The sequence below is a fragment of the Sus scrofa genome, chromosome 3 (assembly GCF_054392235.1).
Source record: "Sus scrofa isolate SSC_HxYL_T2T_F1_AM1 chromosome 3, Sscrofa_HxYL_maternal_Yorkshire_Landrace_v2.0, whole genome shotgun sequence".
Lineage (NCBI taxonomy): Eukaryota > Metazoa > Chordata > Mammalia > Artiodactyla > Suidae > Sus > Sus scrofa.
The window spans coordinates 90,708,486-90,731,496 of NC_139385.1; the positions used below are offsets into that span (position 1 = coordinate 90,708,486).

At 36.4% G+C, this 23,011-nt stretch overlaps 1 protein-coding gene across 8 annotated transcripts in view; it reads left to right on the plus strand.

The window, feature by feature from the left end:
• The window catches only part of WDPCP (WD repeat containing planar cell polarity effector), a 416,303-nt gene that overhangs the window by 92,136 nt on the left and 301,156 nt on the right, over positions 1–23,011 (plus strand). For 7 of the 8 annotated variants that reach the window (XR_014841819.1, XR_014841820.1, XM_085019068.1 and 4 more), the window contains exons 3-6: positions 9,821–9,868; positions 10,716–10,754; positions 12,258–12,328; positions 12,599–12,658. Coding sequence is in view for 6 of the 8 variants with exons in the window: in XM_085019068.1 (XP_084875194.1) it covers positions 9,821–9,868; positions 10,716–10,754; positions 12,258–12,328; positions 12,599–12,658 (218 nt within the window). In the remaining 2 variants the exon portion in view is untranslated. The remainder of the gene's footprint in view (positions 1–9,820; positions 9,869–10,715; positions 10,755–12,257; positions 12,329–12,598; positions 12,659–23,011) is intronic. The other variant, XM_085019069.1, reaches the window with a different exon arrangement.

Genomic DNA, 23,011 nt, shown 5'->3' on the forward strand with positions numbered 1-23,011 from the left:
AATCAGTCAATGTGATACATCACATTAAAAATGAAGGATAGAATCATATGGTTATCTCAATAGATGGATAAAAAAACATTTGACAAAATTCAGCATCCATGTGAAAACTTAACAAACTGGCTATAGGCAGACTATACATTAACATAATAAAGACTATATATGACAAACCCAAACTAACATCATACTCAATGGTAAAAAGCCAAAAGCTTTTCCTCTAAGATTAGGAACAAAACAAGGATGTGCACTCTGACCACTTTTAGTCAACATAGTAGTGGAAATCCTAACCATGGCAGTTAGATAAGGAAAAAAAATAGAAGACATCCAAATCAGAAAAGAAGTTGTAAAACTGTCACTGTTGGCAGATAACATGATACTGTACATAGATAAATCCAAAAACTTTGTCAAAAAAGTGGTGTAACTAATAAATGAATTCAGTAAAGTTGCTGAACACAAAACCAATGCGCAGAAATCTGTGGCATATTTTACGTGCTAATAACAAACTATTGGAAAGAGAAATAAAGAAAATGATCCCATTTACAATTGCGTTAAAAAGAATAAATGCTTAGGAGTAAACTTAAGCATTTGAAAGACCTGTACACTGAACACCCAACACTACAAGACACTGATGTAAGAAATTGAAAAAGATATAAATAAATGAAAATAATATTCCATGTTCATGGATCGGAGGGATTAACATTGTTAAAATGTCCATACTACCCAAAGTTATCTACAGGCATACTTTGGAGACACTGTGGGTTTGATTCTAGACCACTGTAAAAAAAAAAAAAAAAAAGCAGATATTTCATAAAGCAAGTCTCACAAATGTTTTGGTTTTCCAGTGCATATAAAAATCATGCTTATATTATAGTGTCATCTATTAAGTGTGCTGTAGCATTATGTCTTAAAACAATGTACATATCTTAATTAAAAATACTATTTTGCTAAAAATGCTGTACATCATATGAGCCTTCAGCAAGTCATAATCTTTTTGCTGAAGGAGGGTCTTGCCTCAGTGTTAATGGGTGGTGGTTGCTGAAGGTTGGAGTGCCTGTGGCAGTCTCTTAAAATAAGATGACAATGAAATTTGCCACATTGATGAATTCTTTCTTTCACAGATGATTTCTCTGTCAGACAGTGCTGTTTGATAGCATTTTACCCACATTAGAATTTCTTTCAGAATAGGAGTCAGTCATCTCAAAGCCTGCTGCTGCTTTATCAGCTAAGGTTACATAATATTCTAAATTTCTTGTTTTCATTTCAGTAATCTTTGTACCATTTTCACCAGGAGATTTTATACGAAGAAACCACTTTCTGTGATCATTTATAAGAAGCAACTTCTCAAGAAAACTTTTTTCTCATGAGATTGCTGCAGTTCAGTCACGTCTTCAGGCTCCACTTCTAACTCTAGTTCTCTTGCTGTGTCCACCACATCTGCAGTGGATTTCCTGCAGTTACTTTCTCCAGTGAAGTCTTAAACCTCTCAAAGTTATCTCTGAGGGTTGGAAGTAACCTACTTTAAGCTCCTGTTAATGTAAATATTTTTGTTTTCCCATATGAATCACAAATGTTCTTCTTTTTTTTTTTTTTTTCTCCCCTAGGGCTGCACCTACGGCATATGGAAGTTCCCAGGCTGAGGGTTGAATCCGAGCTATAGCTGCCAGTCTATGCCACAGCTGCAGCTATAGCAACGTGGAATCCAAGCTGTTTCTGCAGTCTATAGCACAGTTCAAGGCAATGCCAGATCCTTGACCCACTGAGCAGGGCCAGGGATCAAACCTACATCCTCATGGATACTAGTTGGGTTTGTTTCCATTGAGCCACAGTGGGAACTCCAACAAATGTTCTTAATGGCATCTCTAATGGTGAATTCTTTCCAGAAGATTTTTGACTGACTTTGCCCAGATCCATCAGAGGAATCACTGTCTATGGCCGCTATATCCTTATGAAGTGTATTTCCTAAATCATAAGACCTGAAAGTCAAAGTGACTCCATGGATATGCCTTCCTCACTACACTTAATTATTTCCAGCTTTTGATTTTAAGTGAGGGACATGATACCCTTCCTTTTACTTGATATCTTAGAGGCTACTATACAGTTATTAATTGGCCTAAATTCAGTGTGCTATTTTTCAGGGAATATGGAGGCATAAGAAGAGGGAGAGAGATGGGGAACAGTCCATCAGTGGAAGAGTCAAAATACACACAGCATTTATTGGTTAAGTTTGTCTTCTTATATAAGTGGTTCATGGTGCCCCCAAACATGAAAGATCAGTTATTATAGAGCACAACAACAAATACAATGAAAATATTTGAAATATTGCAAGAATTACCAGAATGTGACAGAGACATGAAGTAAGCAAACGCTGTTGGAAAACCATGTCTCTTGACATGCTTGAACCAGGGCTGCCACAAACCTTCAACTTGAAAAAAAAAAAAAAAAAAAAAAAGCAGTATCTGCAAAGCACAATAAAACAAAGTGCAATACAAAAGTTATTCCTGTATAGATTCAGTGTGATCCTTATTGAAATTCCAAGGGCATATTTCACAGAATTAGAAGAAATAATTCTAAATTTTGTATGGAACCACAAAAGATTCAGAGTAGTGAAAACAATCTTAAGAAAGAATAACAAAGCTGGAGGTATTATATGCTTTGATTTCAAACTATACTACAAAGCTGTGGTGATCAAAACAGTATGGTACTGGCACAAAAAAAGGCACACAAATCAATGGAACATAATTGAGAGCCCAGAAATAAACTCGCATATAAATGGACATTTAATTTATGACAAAAGAGCAAAGAATATACAGTGGAGAAAGGATAATCTCTTCAATGAATTGTGTTGGGAAAACTGAACAGCAATATGCAACAGCATGAAACTAGACCACCATCTTATACTATACACAAAAATTAACTGAAAATGTATTAAAGACTTGAATACAAGACTTGATATCTTAAAATCCTAGAAGAAAACATAGGTGGTAAGCTCCTTGACATCAATCTTGGAGATGAGTTTTTGACATGAAATGCAAAATTAACAAGAGCAAAAATAAACAAGTGGGACTATATCAAAGTATAAAGCTTCTGCATACAAAGGAATCCATTGACAAAATAGAAAGGCAACCTACCTAATGGAGAAAATATTTGCCAATCATTTATCTGTTAAGTCCAGACTATATAAAGAACTCATACCACCTAGTAACAACATCAACAACAACACAAAACTGATTAAAAAGCGGGCAGAGGATCTGAGTAGAGATTTTTTCCTAAGAAGATATACAGATGGCCAACAGGCACATGAAAAAATGTTCAGTATCACTAATTATTAGGGAAATGTCAACCAAAACCACAATGAGATATCACCTGTGAGATATCATCTGTTAGAATGGCTGTTATCAAAAAGATAAGAAATAACAAATATTGGGGAGTTGTAGAGAAAAGGGTATCCTTGTACACTGTTGGAGCTATAATTTTGTATAGCAACTATGGAAAACAATATAGAAATTCCTCAAAATATTAATAATCGAGCTACCATGTGACCCAGCTATTCCACTTCTGGGTATTTATCTGAAGAGCCAGAAAGCAGTAATTTGAAAAGATACATGTACCCCCCATGTTCATTGCAGCACTGTTTACAATAGCCAAGGCGTGGAAACAACCTGAATGTTCACTGATGGAGGAATGCATATAGATGTGGTATATTTATACAGTGGAATACTACTCATCCCAGTAAGAATGAAAGCTTGCCATTTGTAGCAACATGGATGGAGTATTTTGTTCAGCGAAATCAATCAGATGTGAAAAGACAAGATGCTATGATTTTTACTCATATGTGGAATCTAAAAAACATGACAAAGGAATAAACAAAATAAAACCGTAACAAACTCATAGATACTGAAGTCAGATTAGTGGTTACCAGAGAGGAAGGGGTTTAGGGGTTGGGTGAAACGACTGAAAGGGGCAACTGTATGGTAATGGATGGTAACTAGACTTGTGGTGGTGATCACTTTGTAGTGTGCAGTATGTTGAAATTTAATGCCGTACACCTGAAACATATATTAAAAGTTAATGTTCTTTTTCTTAGATTCTCTTTATGTTTTTAATCATATATATGTGTTTTATTTTTGAACATTACATCTAATCATTTGTATTTATCCAATAATTAAAATAATTTAAAAACAAAAATGTGAAACAGCATTTTCAGCATAGCACTTTTATTTAGTAATAAATATGCATTCAGAAAAGACTAAGGAAAGACAACAAAAGTTATTGATAGTTGTCTCTGAAGAGTGGAAATATAGGAAACTTAAATTTTTTATGTTTTATTTTCTAAATTTTATATAAAAAGCACATTTTTTTTATAATCAAGAAACCAAAATCGTACTGAAATGTGCATAAATATAATAGAAGGAAATAAATGTTGTGACAAAAGACTGTAGTGTATAATGGACCCAGGGAGCAATGAGATCTACAGCCCCAACTGAATCTTTAGCAGGGCCTCTCTGTTCTCTCTGCTGGGACCATTCTTCTCTTTGAACTCATGTGCAGTCCTGCTACTTCTTCAGGTCTCAACTTTAATAAGTCATCTAGAGAAGCCTTCCCTGCCACTTAGACTAAGTTAGTAGTCCTCTTACCTGCTTATGTTTGGCATTTAAAGTTTTCTCTTTTTTTTTTTTTTTTTTTTTTGGGTCTTTTTAGGGCCTCACTCGCGACATATGGAAGTTCCTAGGCTAGGTGTCGAATTGGAGCTGTAGCTGCTGGCCTAGGCCACAGCCACAGCAAGACCAAATACGAGCCACGTCTGTGACCAACACCACAGCTCATGGAAGCGCCGGATCCTTAACCCACTGAGTGAGGCCAGGGATCGAACCTGCATCCTCATGGATACTAGTCAGGTTTGTTACCATTGAGCCACAGTGGGACCTCTTAAAGTATTTTTTAAATTGAGGTATAATTGACTTATGTGTTATATTAGTTTCAGGTTACACAATAATGATTTGATAAGTAGGTTAACAACCTCCACCATACATGGTCACAGATTTTTTTTTTCTTGTGATAAAAACTCTTAATATTTACTCTTAGTAACTTTCCAATATGCCATTATTATTAACTATGGTCACCACGCTGTACATTACATCCCCAGGACTTCTTTATAACTGGAGATTTGTATTTTTTGACTCCCTTTAGCCATTTTAGCTACCCTCCCCATCACCCTCCTGACTCTGGCAGCCAGTCTGATCCCTATATCTGTGAGCTTGTTTTTTGTTTTGTAGATTCTGTTAATAAGTGAGTCATATGGCATTTATCTTTTATTTCACATAGCATAAAACCATAACACCCTCAGAGTTCATCCAAGTTGTCACAAATGTTATGATTTCATTCTTCTGATGGCTGAGTAATATTCCATTAGGTATATATATATACACCACCTCTTCTTTATTCATTTATCCATCATTGGACACTTAGATTGTTTCTTTATCTTGGCTATTGTAAATAATGCTGCAGTAAACATGATATAATGGTACCTATGTCTTTTTGAATTAGTGTTCTTTGGATAAATACCTAGAAGTGGAATTCCTGAGTCATATGATAGTTCTATTTTAAATTTTTTGAAAAAAACCTTCATTCTGTTTTTCATTGTGAATGCACTGATTTATGTTCCCACCAGCAATGCTCAAGGGTTCCCTATTCTCTATATCCTCACCAACACTTATTTCTTGTCATTTTCACAAAAGCTATTCTAATTTGAAATAATCACAGACTTTTACAGAAAACTTGCATGTACAGAGAATTTTTTTAACCATTTGAAAGTACTTTGCAGACCTGATGCCTTATCCCCCAAATACTTTTAGTGTGTTTCCTATAGGAAAGGTATTGTCCACATCATCTGTAGAACCATCAAAATCAAGAAATTAACAATAATGATAGTGCTACCATCTGAGACTCAGTTTCCCCAGTTGTTCCCGCAATGTCCTTTTTTTTAATTACAAAAAGATCTTCAGAATTATTTGTTGCATTTAGTCATCATGCCTCTCTATACTCTTTATTTATTTATTTATTTTTGTCTTTTTAGGGCCACACCCGGGGCATAAGTAGGTTCCCAGGCTAGGGGTCGAATAGGAGCCGTAGCCACTGACCTATACCACAGCCACAGCAACGCCAGATCTGAGCTGTATTTGCAACCTATATGTACTACAGCTCATGGCAATGCTGCATCCTTAACCCACTGAGTGGGGCCAGGGATCAACCCACATCCTCATGATACTAGTCAGGTTTGTTAACCACTGAGCCACGATGGGAACACCATCTGTTCTGGAACAAATCTTTCATCCTTTTAGTTTTTTTAAGTTTATTTTTTAACTTTTGCGACTTTAACTCTTTTGGAGATTTTATGCAACTTTTTTGTAGGATGTCCCTAAATTTGGATATGTTTGAGGTTTCCTCATAAGTAGGTTCAGATTATGCATATTTGATGGAAGTATCCCAGAAGTGATGCTATGTTCTCAATGCAACCTAACAGTGCACAGTTTCAATTTGTGTCTTTACTGCTATGTTCATGATCACTTTATTAAGGTGTTGTTTGCTAGGCTTTTCTACTGCAGTTACTTTTACTTTTGGAATTAATTAGTATTTTGTACTAATTTTATACCTCAAAAATGTTAATTTTTTTTCCTTATTAAACTATATTTTTATTTTATCCTATGACTTCAGGTACTGTTTTATGCAATGGTTTTAATTAATTCAGTTATTTATTTTGATGTTTAAATAGTCCTTGATGTGGCCAAGGGGACATCTTGCAAGCTGGCTTCTCTGTCTTTGTGACATATCCCTGTCAATATTTGAGTATTTCCACTCTTTCTGGAACATCACATTTTCAGCCTTTTTATTATACTTTCCTTTCCTCAGCACTAGAATCAGCCAGTTCTCTAAGGAGCTTGGTTCCTTTTAGAGGAGAATGGTAGAAGCCAGGATGTGCTTTAGGTGTACTCATTGCAATTGGAGTATCATTGCTCCCAGGCACTCTTAGTGAGTAAGGCTTAATGAATGTGTGTGTGTGTGTGTGTGTAGGTATGTGGTATGTATGTATGTATACACACACATTTGCATCCATATTCACTTCCATGTCTATCTCCATATATTGAAAACCATGAGTTCACACTTTAGATGCTAATCTGCCACCACAGGGATCGTTCTAATTTTCTCTTTATGTTTGTACTTCTCACACAGTGGGAAAGCTGGGCTCCTATATCTTTATTTTATTTTATTTTATTTTATTTTATTTTATTTTTGGTCTTTTTGCCATTTCTTGGGCCGCTCTTGTGGCATATGGAGGTTCCCAGGCTAGGGAACCTCCACATTTCTTGGGCCTCATCGGAGCTGTAGCCACCGGCCTACGCCAGAGCCACAGCAACTCGGGATCCGAGCCGCGTCTGCGACCTACACCACAGCTCACGGCAACGCCAGATCGTTAACCCACTGAGCAAGGGCAGGGACCGAACCCGCAACCTCATGGTTCCTAGTCGGATTCGTTAACCACTGTGTCACAATGGGAACTCCTATATCTTTATTTTATTTACTTACTTATTCAACTTGTATGCATACAGTCTTTTGCCTCTGTGGCCTGTCTCCGTAGCTACTCCCTTCCTTGCATGGATGCCCTTCTCACCCCATGTAGGTTCTGACATACTGTGTTGGGCTGTCCCTGTATATGAATGTCCTCCTCACTGTGTTCAGCCCCTAACACTTAACACAAAGCCATTGCTCCTATGAATGTCCTTCTTACCCTGCTAGGGTTCTGACACACCATGTCCGGCTGACTCCATTTGGGCACCTTCCTTATCCAGCTTAGGCTTTGGAAACCTGTGTGAGATAGCTGTTCTTATGTGGATGCCCTCCTTGTCCTGCTCCAGTTTGAAGAGCCCCTCTCCGGGAAGTTTCCATTGTGGCTCAGCGGAAATGAATCTGGCTAGTATCCATGAGGACGCAGGTTCGATCTATGGCCTCACTCAGTGGGTTAAGGGTCCGGCATTGCCACGAGCTGTGATATAGGTTGCAGACACGGCTTGGATCTGGCGTGGCTGTGGCGTAGGCCAGCAGCTACAGCTCCAATTCGACTTCTAGTCTGGGAACCTCCATATACTGAGGGTGCGGACCTAAAAAGACACACTCACGCAGAAAAGAGCCCCACTCTGGGCCAGGTGCAAGATGAAGGAGGTTAAACTAGTGCAGATAGGGAGTTCCCATCGTGGCTCAGTGGTTAACGAATATGACTACGAACCATGAGGTTGCGGGTTCAATCCCTGGCCTTGCTCAGTGGTTAAGGATCCGGCATTGCCGTGAGCTGTGGTGTAGGTTGCAGATGTGGCTCAGATCCCACGTTGCTGTGGCTCTGGCGTAGCCCAGTGGCTACGGCTCTGATTAGACCCCTAGCCTGGGAACCTCCATATGCTGTGGGAGCAGCCCTAGAAAAGGCAAAAAGACAAAAAACAAAACAAAACAAAAACCAGAAAAACAAAAATTAGTGCAGATAACTCAGGACCCCTTATTACCTTCAAAGTTATATTCTAGAATTGTGATATGCAGATGAATGGAATAATGAAATATTATGATAGATACTGCCTGTATACATAATGTGTATGGTTCTTGGATTTTTAAAAAATCTTTTAATTGAAATATAGCATATATATTGAAAAGTGTAAAGATTATAAATATATGTTTAAATTATCAAAAAGTGGACATATCCATAAAATCTTCACCCAGGTCAAGGAATAAAACATTATCAGTACCCTGCATGCAAGTCCCGCTCGTGATCTTTCCCTGGCACTCCTTATTGGATATTTTTAATATAACCAAAAGAAATAAACTGAATTATTTAATTTATATGTCCCAGCTAATGGCATGATGAATAAAAAAGAGCTTCAGTAAGTACACCTGACTGACTATTTTGAAAAACGGTATTTGAAAAGTTAATGATAGCTTTAATACTTTTGGGGGAAATTTTTCATTCAATTTCAGAAAATTTGGAGCAGTCAGTCACTAGGGGGCAGCCTGTACTGCTTCCACTACTTTAGAAATAGTTACATCCTTTTGTTAGTAACTAGAATTATTTTGCATGAAAGGAAACAAATGTAAGAAAGAAATATTTCACTGTTCACCAATAGGAAGAAAACAGACAATTATTTTGTACTCCTGTAATTACATTGGAAGAACAGATTCCACGGTTAAATCACTGAGCATCTAGGGAGCTCAGCTATGCTTTTGTAACCCCAACAGAGCATCCAAATTTGAATGGGTTTGGAAAGTTTTTTGAGTCTAAATAAGCTTCAGATAATCTTTCCATAGGTTCCTCTAATTACTTTCTTTTCTGCAGGTTTCCCCAAATACCACACTAGACTCAAGTTAAATCAGAGAAAAGAAAGCCACAGCTCATAATCGAAGTTAGGACATTTCTTCTGTCCACTTTCAGTTGGCATTGCTTAGTGCTGACTGCTTTGTTAGTTTGCTGTAAAAAATATCAGAGGAAGTGTGAAAGAGAAAAGTTAGTCTTCCTTGATTTCAGTTCTGTACCACTCCTTTCTTTATGCTATTCTAGTTTTGTGTAAATTTCTTCCAACTGGACTGATAAACTTTCCAGTTCGTGCATATCCCTAGAATAGATGAACCCATGTCCAGATACTTTTGAACTGTTTTATTTCCAGTAACATAAGCAGATTGTTTCTACCCTCCCTGCTCTACCCCCAGACCTTGCCATGCAGTATAGTTTGGCTTCTTATTCTCCACAACTTTTTAACCAAAATCTAATGTTATTTCTTCCTTTCTACAGATAGGGATATTGGGATTTATCAGTATTATGACAAGAAGGAGCCACCAGGTGAAGTATCTGTCCTACTAAACTGATTTTTGTAAACTCACTATTCTCAACTATAAAATACTGATTGTTAAAAACTTTTCATAAGCTGTAGATAAATTCTAGAATTTCAAGAAAAGTTACTCTAATTCTTTAGGGAAATGCTGAAGTTGATATCTAGTCTATAGAAAATAAAGCAATAATGAAAAAATGCTAAAGTAGAACATGAAAATTTTCACTTTACTGACGATTAGTCTGAAAACTGGATACTCTATTTACGTTTATTTATCTGTGTCCCAGTAGAGGGCATTGTTAATGCATGGGTCCCACTGATGCTGGCCTCCCGGATCCTCACCTGATATCTGAAATAGGCATTTCTGAGTGAATGATCAATTTTCTTTATCTGATTAATCCTGTTAATCCCAGAAGTTTTCATGATGGGCCAAAAGGTCTTTCTAGCTAGAGTTACTTCCTGTTTTGGTCTCTGTTGAAGTGGAGCTTGTGTGGGCATCCTGTGTGCTTAGCTTGGTGGTTAATAGGCCGACTTTTGGTTCTGATGACAGACTGAAGCAGCTTCTGTCCTGGGCTTCGTTGCTGTTCCTATCTGATGAGATTGCAAACTCAGGATATTGGCCCACCTGTTGTGCTGTGTAAGCCTTTTCACTGAAAATTTAGGAAATACTTCTATGACATGAAAACATCCAAATTATGGCATTTTTCAGCTGCCTTTTAAAAAGTTTAGCATAATTTATTAATCTAAATAATGTACATGATACATCATTTATGTGCCTATAAATATTAAAGTATTATAATAAAAATAATTTCTGCTTTTCTTTTTTCCATCTCTTTTCTGCCATAATATCATCAACAGAGCGTGGTAACTTAGAAGAAAAGCAGAAGCTGGCAGAGTGTAAGTTTACTTTATGTTTTTTTGGAATTATTATAAACCTGGAACTTTAATATCCCTGAAGATTGTCTTAAAACATATTTTAAGCTTTCTGCACAAATTGGAGATGTTATTCCCTCCAAAGCTCTTAAAATTCCCATTGTTTATGTACATAAACATATAACTAAGAATTATATTGTTAGGAGTTTCTAATTTAGACCTTTGAAATCTCCATCTACTTTTGGTGAGATGTATGCTTATGTAAACATAAACTGTATTAATGAATCATATTTATATTATTTAATGTAGTTAAAACAAGTATACTGTGCTTAAATTCTTATAACATTTTATTATCCATATTATACCTGTTATTGTTTTACCTATTGTTAGAAAATGACTTGTAATTATTAGTATTAGCATTTTATCTCTATAGTATTTTCTCAAATATATAAATATATTATATATGTAATATGCCTACAGTACAATATGGTTAGAATGCTTTGTTTTATTTGGAATATAGGTTGAGCTGAAAATCCTTCTTGTTCTCATTTTAAATGATCAAACTAACATTTAATTTTTAAAGTACCATTATTAGTAGCTCAACAAAGATTTAAAACTTCACATTTACACTACATACCATAAATTATGTATATAAAATGTTGTTAGTTTGCTTAAATAAGATATATAGCAATTCCTCTGTAAAAAATTTAAAGGCCTATATATGTACTACATATTACATGTATACATAACAAAACACACACATACACACATTTCAAATTATTTAGAAAAATTCATCAATGTATTCATTTTTGTGATGAAATAGATATCATTGCAATGAATCTAACATTTTGTTAATTTTTTTAAGCAGAACTATTTTTAGTTTGTCTTAAACATTGAAACTCTACAAAATAATTTTATCTTTTAAAAAAAACCAGAGGCTTATCATTACTGAACTGTGGTGTAGATTTTAAAGAGAATTATTTTAAATAGAAAAGAGCACTGTGAGTGTTTAATTTGTTAAAACTTGGATTTCCCTCAATTTTGTCTAAGTTTCAATGTGTGATTCTTAATTTTAAAGTCATTTTCTCTGTGTTATTTTTTGTGTTTTCTTTCCTCACTATATTCATTTACTCATATGAAATTTCAGATCTGAGAAGGCTACTTGTAGAGTTTGGAATTTCTTTTGGATTGAATCTTTGATTATTTATATGAAAATGCCATTTCTGTGGTAAAGAGTGGGTCCTTTACTCTTAAGTACTGGATTCACAGGCCTAGGAAACTTTCCTGGGGATTCTCTGAGCCTTGTTAGTTGTCATCATAAAATTATGATCTGAGAGATTGTTTTGTGGTAAAAATCCTGTTTCTATGACAAAGCCTTTTGAAAGACTTGTCATTTGATGATGGAAGTGAAGGCTACTTCCTTTCAATTAAGGAGGTGTTTTATTTTAATCTTCCTAAGGCACAATGCTAAACAGTTTCCTTTTAAAGTCATGTTTAACTAACTGTAGTTCATGTTTTGTTTGCCAGCACGAGATTTTCCATGGACGCTCAAAAACAGACGCCCAGAAAAACTTCGAGACTCACTCAAGGAGTTGGAGGTATCTTTCTAAAAGTTTCAAAAATGGCAACAAATAAATCTGTTTTAAAACTTCTTTCAGCAGCTTTAATTTTCATAAAGGATCAACTCTCCTGGTGATGATAGCTTTGCTTTTGTCCAGTGAGGAGTTCCAAAACAGTTGCATCTTTGTGTGGTATACTGATCTTTTTTTTTTTTTTTTTTTTTTTGCTTGCAGATCAGAAGCACTTTACCTGATATTGAACGACAATGTGTATAGCCAACTGCACTCTCTCTTTTCTGTTTCCTTCAGGAGCTGATGCAAAACAGTCAGTGTGTGCTGAGCAAATGGAAGAGCAAATATGTCTGTCAGGTAAAAAGGTTTGACGTGCTTTCGCAATGTTTAACCAATGAAGCTGAAAACTATGCAGTAATTGGTATTCTTGTGTTATGATAGGTAATGGACAAAAACTTTTTAGGAGTGGGTATTTCATAGTTTGAATTCTAATCATTCTAGAACTAACATCAGACAGATTTGACTCAAGCCACCAGGCTAACTCATTAATCAGTATAGTTGTACTGACACTATAAACACTAAGAATCTTTTCAGAAGGTATTTTTTGTTTGTGATAGATTTAATCATATTTTAATGAAGATGAAACCGTAGGACAAAAGATCTTTCAACCATTTTTGTGTACATTTGTGAACACCATGCTTAGGGAAATCAAAAAACAGACTAGAGTTAGACCTAATATTTGTCTTACAAGATATTTAATATTACTCTTTGAACCCTCTAAGCTGCATTGTTTGATATGGTAGCCACTAGTCACCTGTGGTTATTTAAATATAAATATAATTAAAGTTTAAAATTCAGTTCCTTAGTTGCACTACCCATACTTTAAATGTTATCGTAAGGACAACATAAATACAGAACATTTCCACCACAGAAAGTTCTTCTGGATGGCCTGGGCAAGGTGACCTATGTGTTGAATGGGTCTAGATTCAGGACATAATGATCACTTGTCCATCGATCATAAAATAATGGACAAATGCCTCATCTGCACCAACAGGCTTAAAAGAAATTCTTTGCCTAGAAAAATTTTACTTGCTTGTGATAAAAAGAATCATTAGTCATACTCTACTCATATATGCAGCTGAGTTACATTAGTACTGCTGATAATTATAACTTGTTTGTGGAATTAAACATCCTGCATCAATTTAAATTCTTGCTTGTTTATAATATAATTTACGTGTTTTAGGACTAACTACCATTTTTTAAATTAAATTCTTTTCATTTTATTATAGTTGATTTTCGATGTTCTGTCAATTTCTACTGTACAGCAAAATGACCTGGTTATATAAATATATACACATATACATTCTTTTATCTCCCATCATGTTCCATTAAAAGTGACTGGATGTAGTTCCCTGTGCTATACAGCAGGATCTCTTTGCTTATCTACTCCACATGCAATAGTTTGTATCTGCTAATCCTAAATTCCCAGTCCATCCCACTTCCAGCCCCTTGGCAACCACAAAGTCTGTTCTCCATGTCCATAATTTGTTTCTTTTCTGTAGATAGGTTCATTTGTGCCATATATTAGAATACATATATAAGCGATATCATACAGTATTTGTCTTTCTCTTTCTGACTTTGTGTAGTATGAGAATCTCTAGTTGCAACCATGTTGCTATAAATGGAATTATTTCAGTAGTATTTTTTGCAGCTTAATAGTATTCCATTGTGTATATATAGCACATCTTCTTAATTCATTCATCTGTCAATGGACATTTAGGTTGTTTTCATGTCTTGGCTACTGTGAGTAGGGCTGCAGTGAACATATGGGTGCATGTATCTTTTTCAGTGAAAGTTTTGTGCAGATATATGCCCCGGAGGGGGATTACTTGATCATACGGTAGTTCTATATTTAGTTTTCTGAGGTACCTCCACACTGTTTTCCGTAGTGGTTGTACCAGTTTACATTCCCACCAACAGTGAAGGAGGGTTCTCTTGTCTCCACACCCTCTCCAGCATTTGTTATTTGTTGACTTATTAATGATGGCCATTCTGACAGGTGCGAGATTGTACCTCATAGTAGTTTTGATTTGCATTTCTCTAATAATTAGTGATATTGAGCATTTTTTCATGTGCCTGATGGCCATCTGTATATCTTCTTTGTAGAAATGTCTATTCAGGTCTTCTGCCCATTTTTCAATTAGGTTGTGGTTTTTTTTTGCTGTTGAGCTGTATAAGTTGTATGTTTTGGAGATTAAGCCCTTGTCAGTTGCATCATTTGCAACTATTTTCTCCCATTCCATAGGTTATCTTTTTTTTTTTTCATGGTTTCCTTTGTTTTGCAAAAGCTTGTGAGTTTGATTAGATCCCATTGGTTTATTTTTATTTTTATTTCTATTGCCTTTGGAGATTGAGCTAAGAAAACCTTTGAATGGTTGATGTCAGAGAATGTTTTGCCTATGTTCTCTTCTAGGAGTTTGATGGTGTCTTGTCTTAACATTTAAGGCTTTAAGCCATTTTGAGTTTATTTTTGCAGAGGGTGTATTCCAGTTTCATCTATTTACATGCAGCTGTCCAGTTTTCCCAGCACTACTTGCTGAAGAGACTGTCTTTTTCCCATTTTATATTCTTGCCTCCTTTGTTGAAGATTCACTGACTGCTAAGTGTCTGGGTTTATTTCTGGGTTCTGTATTCTCTTCCATTGGTCTATACATGTGTTTTTGTACCAATACCACACTGTCTTGATTACTGTAGCTTTGTAATATTGTCTGAAGTCTGTTATGCCTCCTGCTTGTTTTTTTTTTTTTTTCCCCCTCAGGATTGCTTTGGCAATTCTGGGTCTTTTATGGTTCTGTATAAATTTTTGGATTGTTTGTTGTAGTTCTGTGAAAAATGACTTGGGCGATTTGATAGGGATTGCATTGAATCCCTGTCAAATTGGATCGTAGATTTCTTTGGGTGGTTTGACCATTTTAATTTTTTTTTTTTTTTGGTCTTTTTGCTATTTCTTTGGGCCGCACCTGCGGCATATGGAGGTTCCCAGGGTAGGGGTCTAATTGGAGCTGTAGCTGCTGGCCTATGCCAGAGCCACAGCAACGCGAGATCCGAGCCGCGTCTGCAACCTACACCACAGCTCACGGCAACGCCACATCGTTAACCCACTGAGCAAGGGCAGGGACCAAACCCACAACCTCATGGTTCCCAGTCGGATTCGTTAACCACTGTGCCACGATGGGAACTCCTGACCATTTTAATATTAATTCTTCCAACTCACGAGCGTGGAATATCTTTCCATTTCTTTGAATCCTCTTTAATTTTCTTGATTAATATTTTATAGTTCTGAGCATATAAGTCTTTCACCTCATTGGTCAGGTTCATTCTTAGGTATTTAATTTTTCGGGGTGTTATTTTAAAAGGTATAGTGTTTTTATATTTTCTAGTATTTCATTGTTATATACAGAAATGCAACTGATTTCTGAATGTTAATCTTTTATCCTGCTACTTTGCTAAATTTGTTGATCATATTGAGTAGTTTTTTTGTGGAGTCCTTAGGGTTTTCTATATATAGTATCATGTCATCTGCATAGAGTGACAATTTTACCAATCTGGATACCTTTTATTTCTTTTGTTTGGCTGATTGCTGTGGCTAGGACTTTGAATACTATGTTTAATAAAAGTGGTGAGAGTGGGCCTCCTTTTCTTGTTCCAGATTTTAGTGGGAAGGCTTTCAGCTTTTCTCTGTTGAATATTATATTTGCTGTGGGTTTGTCATAAGTGGCTTGTATTATGATAAGGTATATTCCTTCTATACCCACTTTGGTAAGAGTTTTTATCTTAAATGGATGTTGGATTTTGTAAAGTGCTTTTTCTGCATCTTTTGAGATGATCATGTGGTTTTTTTGCTTTTCTTTTGTTCATGTGGTGTATGACATTGATTGATTTGTGTATGATGAATCATCCTGTGAACCTGAGATGAATCCCATTTTATCATAGTGTATGGTCTTTCTTATATGTTGTTGAATTCAGTTGGCTAAAATTTTGCTGAGAATTTTTGTGTCTATATTCATTGAAGATATTGGCATATATAATTTTCTTTTCTGGTGGTATCTTTGTGTGGTTTTGGTATTAGGGTGATTGTGGCTTCATAGAATGTTTTTGGGAGTGTTCCTTCTTCAACCTTTTGGAAAAGTTTAAGAAGGATGGGTATAAGTTCTTTGTGTGTTTGATAGAATTTGCCTGTGAAGCCATCTGGTCCTGGACTTGGTGTTTGTAGGTAGTGACATATTCAATTTCATTTCTACTAATCAGTCTCTTCAGTTGATCTATTTCTTCTTGATTCAGTTTTGGCCGGCTGTGCATCTTTAGAAAGTTGTCCATTTCTTTAAGGTTGTCTTATTTGTTGGCATATAATTGTTGATAGTATTCTCCTACTTTTTTTGTATTTCTGCAGTATCTGTTGAGATTTCTCCTTTTTCATTTCTTATTTTGTTTATTTGAGTTCTTTTTTTAATTCTTTTTATTTTAGTTGATTTACAGCATTCTTTCAATTTCTGCTGTAACTGTTTTGATGTATTTTATTTTATTTTATTTTATTTTATTTTATTTTATTTTATTTTATTTTATTTTATTTACTTTTTGGTCTATTCTAGGGCCGCACCTGAGGCACATGGAGGTTTCCACGCTAGGGGTCTAATCAGAGCTATAGCTATCAGCCTACCCCACAGCAACACCAGATCCGAGCCGTGTCTGCAACCTACACCACAGCTCACGGCATTGCCGGATCTGTAACCCACTGAGCGAGGCCAGGGATCAAACCACAACCTCATAGTTCCTAGTTGGATTCGTTAACCACTGAGCCACGACAGGAACTCTTATTTGAGTTCTTTTTCTCCCTTGGTGAGTCTGGCCAGAGGTTTTTCAGCTTTGTTTACCCTCTCAAAGAACCAGCTTTTGGTTTTATTGATTTTGTTCTATTGTTTTTTGAATCCCTATTTTATTTTATTTATTTATTTAATTTTATTTTATTTTGCCTTTTTAGGCCTGAACCAATCACATAGTATTTATTGACTGCCACCATCGTTGGAGGCACTAAAGACGTGTAAGGTGTGGGCTAATTTCCCAGAATAACCTTGTCAAGGAAAACGGACACATATAATCACTAGGGTGCTAGTGAGCACTGAATTCTGTGACACCTAATTAAAAAGTTACTAAGAATTTAGAGAAGGCACAGAGATTAGCCTGCCAGTGGAATATAGGATAAAACATGAAAACCAGAGGTGGTTTGTACAAAGAAAAAATGAGATGGCATAATCATTTTCTGGAGACACCAAACTAGAGAGTTTCTGGACCTGAAGATCTAAGCAGAGAACAGCAGTCAGGTGGTTAGACTGAAAATAAGGGGATTATGAAAGAGTATCTGGAATTGTGAGATCTTCCCCAACTTCTTTCCCCCTTCAGTACTGAGGCTTATATCTCAATGTTTAGAGGATCCTCTCTGACAATATAGATTACCCCCCCCCTTCCCAGAGCAAAGCCTATATTTACTGATATTTACTATTTCCCTTTGAAAACGTAGGTGTGCCAACCATTCTCCCTACAGTAAATGCATGTAAACAAATGATACACACCAAGCTCCCAATTAGTTTTTTGGAGACTCACTTTTAAATATAACCAGAGAACCAGAGATCCACAGTACTTTCAAGGATATCTCCATCTGTAAATCTGAGATCTATGAGTCTGAGTCTAAAAGAAACAGAAAAGAAAGAGAATCTGGGACAGTGCAATAAATAGAACTAAGTTCAAGGAATTAAAATTAATCCCCTCAGAGATATAAGAGGAGCTCTCATACCTTGAAACAAGAATAAGATGCTTTTTTTTTTTTTTTTTTTGTCTTTTTGCCATTTCTTGGGCCGCTTTCGTGGCATATGGAGGTTCCCAGGATAGGGGTCTAATCGGAGCTGTAGCCACCAGCCTACGCCAGAGCCACAGCAACATGGGATCCGAGCTGCATCTGCAACCTACACCACAGCTCACGGCAACGCCAGATCCTTAATCCACTGAGCAAGGCCAGGGATCGAACCCGCAACCTCATCGTTCCTAGTTGGATGCGTTAACCACTGCATCACGATGGGAACTCAGGATGCTATTTTTGAAAAAGGAATTCACAGAGAAAAGGAAAGGCACTCTTAGAAATTAAAAAAATTCAGCATAAATAGATAAATTAATAGAATTGAAATATAAAGTTAATATATCCCTATAATGCAGAACAGAGTGACAAAGGGACATAGTAGTGAACAATAGGCAATAGAAGATAAGAAAATAAAAGTATCAGGCCAGAAGGCCCACTATCTTACTAATAGAAAACAGGAAGGAAGGAACAAAAAATAATAGAAGAAAATTTCCCAGCACTGGAGGATGTTTGCAATTTGAAAGGAACAAATGATTGAAAGAAACCAATACCAAGGCATATGTTGTGATTTGTAGAAAACCAAAGATAAAGAAGATCCAAAAAGAAAAACAAGATACATAGAAAAGCATGGGAATAAGATTTATATCAGGCTTTTCAACATCAGCACAAAGAGTTAGAAGAGAGTGGACTCGTGCCTTCAAAATTCTGAAAGAAAATGATTTTTAGCCTAGAATTATATATGTAGAATTATAAATTGCGTTTCAGACAAGGACATTTTAAGGTTTGTTAGTAGATCAGAAAAACTTAACTACCTGCCATGCACTTTTTCTCAGGATACTTTTGGAAGTTGTGCTTCCCTAAAGCAAAATAATAAACTAAGAAACAGGTTTCTTACAATCCAGAAAACAGAAGATCATACAGAGGAAAGAAATGAAAAGAAATCTTAGGATGATAACTGTGCCTTAAGGCCTGGAGAGCAGCTAGTCTAAGTTGGGGCAGGGGACAGAAGGGTCTACCAGGGTTGTTGGAGGGAAGAAAAGGAACTAATAGATCTGATATCTAATCTGATCTAGGAGAATTAATAATAATAATAATAATACTTAATAGGAGATAATTAAAAATATAAAATAATTAAATCTCAATTCATGGTAATAAAAAAATCAATAAGTGATGACTAAATCAAAGAATAACATATATGGAAGACATTGCTAGTTCCTTTCCCAATATCCATTTTTTCTATATGAACAGATCCTGATGTTACAAAAACGGTAAGATGTGGGGATACTTGACATATTTGAAGAACAGCAAAGAGTCAATGTGACTGGAGTAGGATGAGCAAGGAGAAGAGAGTAGAAATTGAGATCAGAGAGAAAGCAAGACACCAGTTACACAGGGCCTTTTAGGCCTTTGAAAGGAGTTGACTTTTACTCTAATTGAGATGGGAAGCTCTTGAGGGGTTTTGGACAGAAGAACTTGATCTGATTTACTTTTTAATGAGCTAACTCTGGCTCTTGTGGTAGGAACAGATTGAAGAAAGCAAAGATCAAATTAGGGGGATCAGGTAGAAGGCTATTGCCATAGTCTAGGAGAGGTATAACAGTGGTTTTTGTCTGGATAGAATGGTTAAGTGGTGAGAAGTGGCCAGATTCTGCTAATGGATCAAATGTGGAGTATAGGAGAAATTTCTGAGCAACCAGAAGAATGGACTTGCTATATACTGAGATGGCAGAGATTGAGAAGAGACATTTTTGAGGGAAATATCAGGAGCCTTGTTTTGGACATCAGTGTTTGAAATGCCTATTAGATATTCAAGTAGAGACATCAATAGATAGTTGGTTATAGGAATATATGTTTTGGAGGAAGACCTGGGCTGGAGAGAGATGTAGCAGTACAGATGGTATTAAAGCCAAAAAAAATCAGTGAAGATCACCCAGAGAGTGAAGTAGGTAGAGAACTAGAGGGGGTAGAAGGACTGAGCTCCCGGGTCCTCCAGCATTGAGGGTTGGAGAGAGAGAGAGAAAGGGAGAGATGGAGAAAGGAGACTAATGAGGAGTAGCCAAAGAGGTGGGGCACACTGAAGGAATTTGGTGTCCTGGAAACTAGGTTTCAGGAAGCAAGTCCAGTGTGGCTGGTGTGTAACATATCAGTAACAAGTTGCCTGAGATTGACATTGGATGGAGTAGCATGGAGGTGACCTAGATAAGAGCAGGTTCAGTAGATAGTATAGGCAGAAACCTGACTGGAATGTATTTGGAAAAAAATACAAGAAAATGGGAAGAGAGAAATTAGGGGTTTACAACATCAGAAAATATTATGTTATAAAGGAAAATAGAAAAATAGGGCAGGAGCTTGGAAGACATAGGGGTTTAAAACAGGTTTTTGTTTGTTTTTTATGTTTGGCTTTTTAGGGCTGTGCCTGAGGCATGTGGAGGTTCCCAGCCCAGGGGTCGAATCGGACCTGTAGCTGCTGGCCTATGTCATAGCCACAGCATCATCAGATTGAGCTGAATCTGCAGTCTCTACCACAGCTCACAGCAATGCCAGATCCTTAACACACTGAACAAGGCCAGGGATCGAACCTGTGTCCTCGTGGATGCTAGTCAAATTTGTTTCTGCTGAGCCATGACGGGAACGCCTGTTTGTTTTTTAGATGCAAGAAATAACATCTCTTTCTGTTGATAAACTAATGGGAGTGATCCAGTCAAGAGAGGAAAAATTGATGCAGAAAAGGGAAGAATTAATTGCTGGGGTAATGTTGATGAAAAACCACTTAAAGGGAAAGGAGGTGAAAAGTAGGTGCCTGGTACTTGTTGATGTTATGAAATCAGCAGCTTCATAGAGCTGTCTTTTCAGCTATGGACTGCGTAACACCAAATTTCTTGTTCTGTGAAGATAACAAAAATCCCCATTCGATTAAGAAATGGCTTTTTTCTAAGGTTTCTGTTAGTACACCTGAATGCAATTCTAAATGGTACATATACAGAAATATAGTGGTAGAACCAGGAGAAATGACTAGGAGTTGAAAATGGTTAAATTTGAGAGTGGAATGAGAGTTTGTGGTAGGATGAGACAGTGTGAACAGTTATTTTAGTTCCAATTATTTTTTGATATTTTAACAGTTTTACACATATTTCTTTTATTTAAATCTTTTCTAAACATGCCCAGGGTACTTCTGAGAGGCAGATGTCAAGATGGTCCTAGGACTGCAAGTGATCCATGGGGGAGATATGAAAGATAAAGGGGTAGGAAGCAGGAGGTGGTGGGAGAGCCTTTTGACCAAGGTGATGATCTGAACCCTGTGAAAGGAGGAGAGAGGATTGGGTATAAAGAGTCTTGTGCTGTAGCATAGTGCTCAAAAAATTTCAGCCACAGGAGAGTCCTTGAGCAAAAGATGCTCATTCAAGGAGTCCCCTGTTGGACTAGTACCAACCATGCTCAGTCAGTGGCTGGTAGTCATCTGGGGAACATTCGGTCAGTCAGTCAACTATGTTTCCAGCCTTTGTTCCTCCCGAAGGAGCGCTGAGTGATGTACCACCATGGCCATTATACCCGCAAAAGTTTACATTAAAAATAAGAATATGTATCTTTATGTTCACATGTATACAGTACTATACCTACGTAATCTTAATGTTCAGCCAGTCTGTTTAATATCATGTCCTACTAGTTACTCTCTTAGACCAAAAAAAAAAAAAAAAAATCACTCCTTTGAAAAAAATGAAAATAAAATTTACCTTGTATCTTGACTAATTCAATACAAAGTTTGATGACCTCTGATAATTCATCAATACATTAATTATTTACTCTTAAATGTACAGTAATATGAACCCAGTTTTGGAACATGGTTATGACACAAAGAAAATTTTGATCTTCTTCATAATAATATATCATCAATCACCATTTCCTTCCTGTTCTTTCATAAATAGTTCTTTCTTCTCTTTTATTGTTTTCATTTAAAAATATTTATTTAAAGAAACTCATAACTGCCTGCCTCCACCCTTGGCATTTGTGTCTAATAATGTTTTGGAAGCGTCAAGGTATTTTGCCACAAAGAAAGCCAGTTCAGGACTATGAATTTCCTCATATAACCAGTTATAGTTAATAGCAAATATGTATAAAGCTAGATGAGTTCATATATATTTTACAAAGTTAGAAACAAGCACATGCCAGATATTTATGTACTTTATAAAGGGAGAGTAAAGTTTTTGCATTGATAGCAGCTAACGAGAAGACTTTTAATGCATTATATTTGAGTACTTGTATTGAATTTTTTTATACAAAAACTTAAAATAAGGCTTACATCGAATTTAGAAGTTTGTCGGGAATTCCCATCATGGCTCAGCAGTAGCGAACCCGACTAGTATCCATGAGGATGTGGTTAGATCCCTGGTTTTGCTTGGTGGGTTAGAGATCCAGTGTTGCTGCAAGCTGTGGTGTAGGTCACAGATGCAGCTTGGATTCCACGTTGCTGTGGCTGTGACTTAGGCAGGAAGCTGCAGCTCTGATTCAGCCCGTGTCTGGGAACTTCCACATGCCACACCTGTGGCCCTAAACAAATCAAAAAACAAACAAAAAAATTAGAACTGTGTATTACATGCACAACTTGGAATGTACCAGTTCGAAATGTACATATAAAGTTAAGTATTTAAGGTTGGGTGTGAGAACCTGGCAAGTGTTACATTCATGATATTTGAGAATATTATGTTATGTATATGCTACATAGCTAATAGAGAAAGCACATCAAGTGCTTTTGCCAAATTGTGATTTATACTGCTTATTTTTGAGGGCTGCACCTATGGCATGTA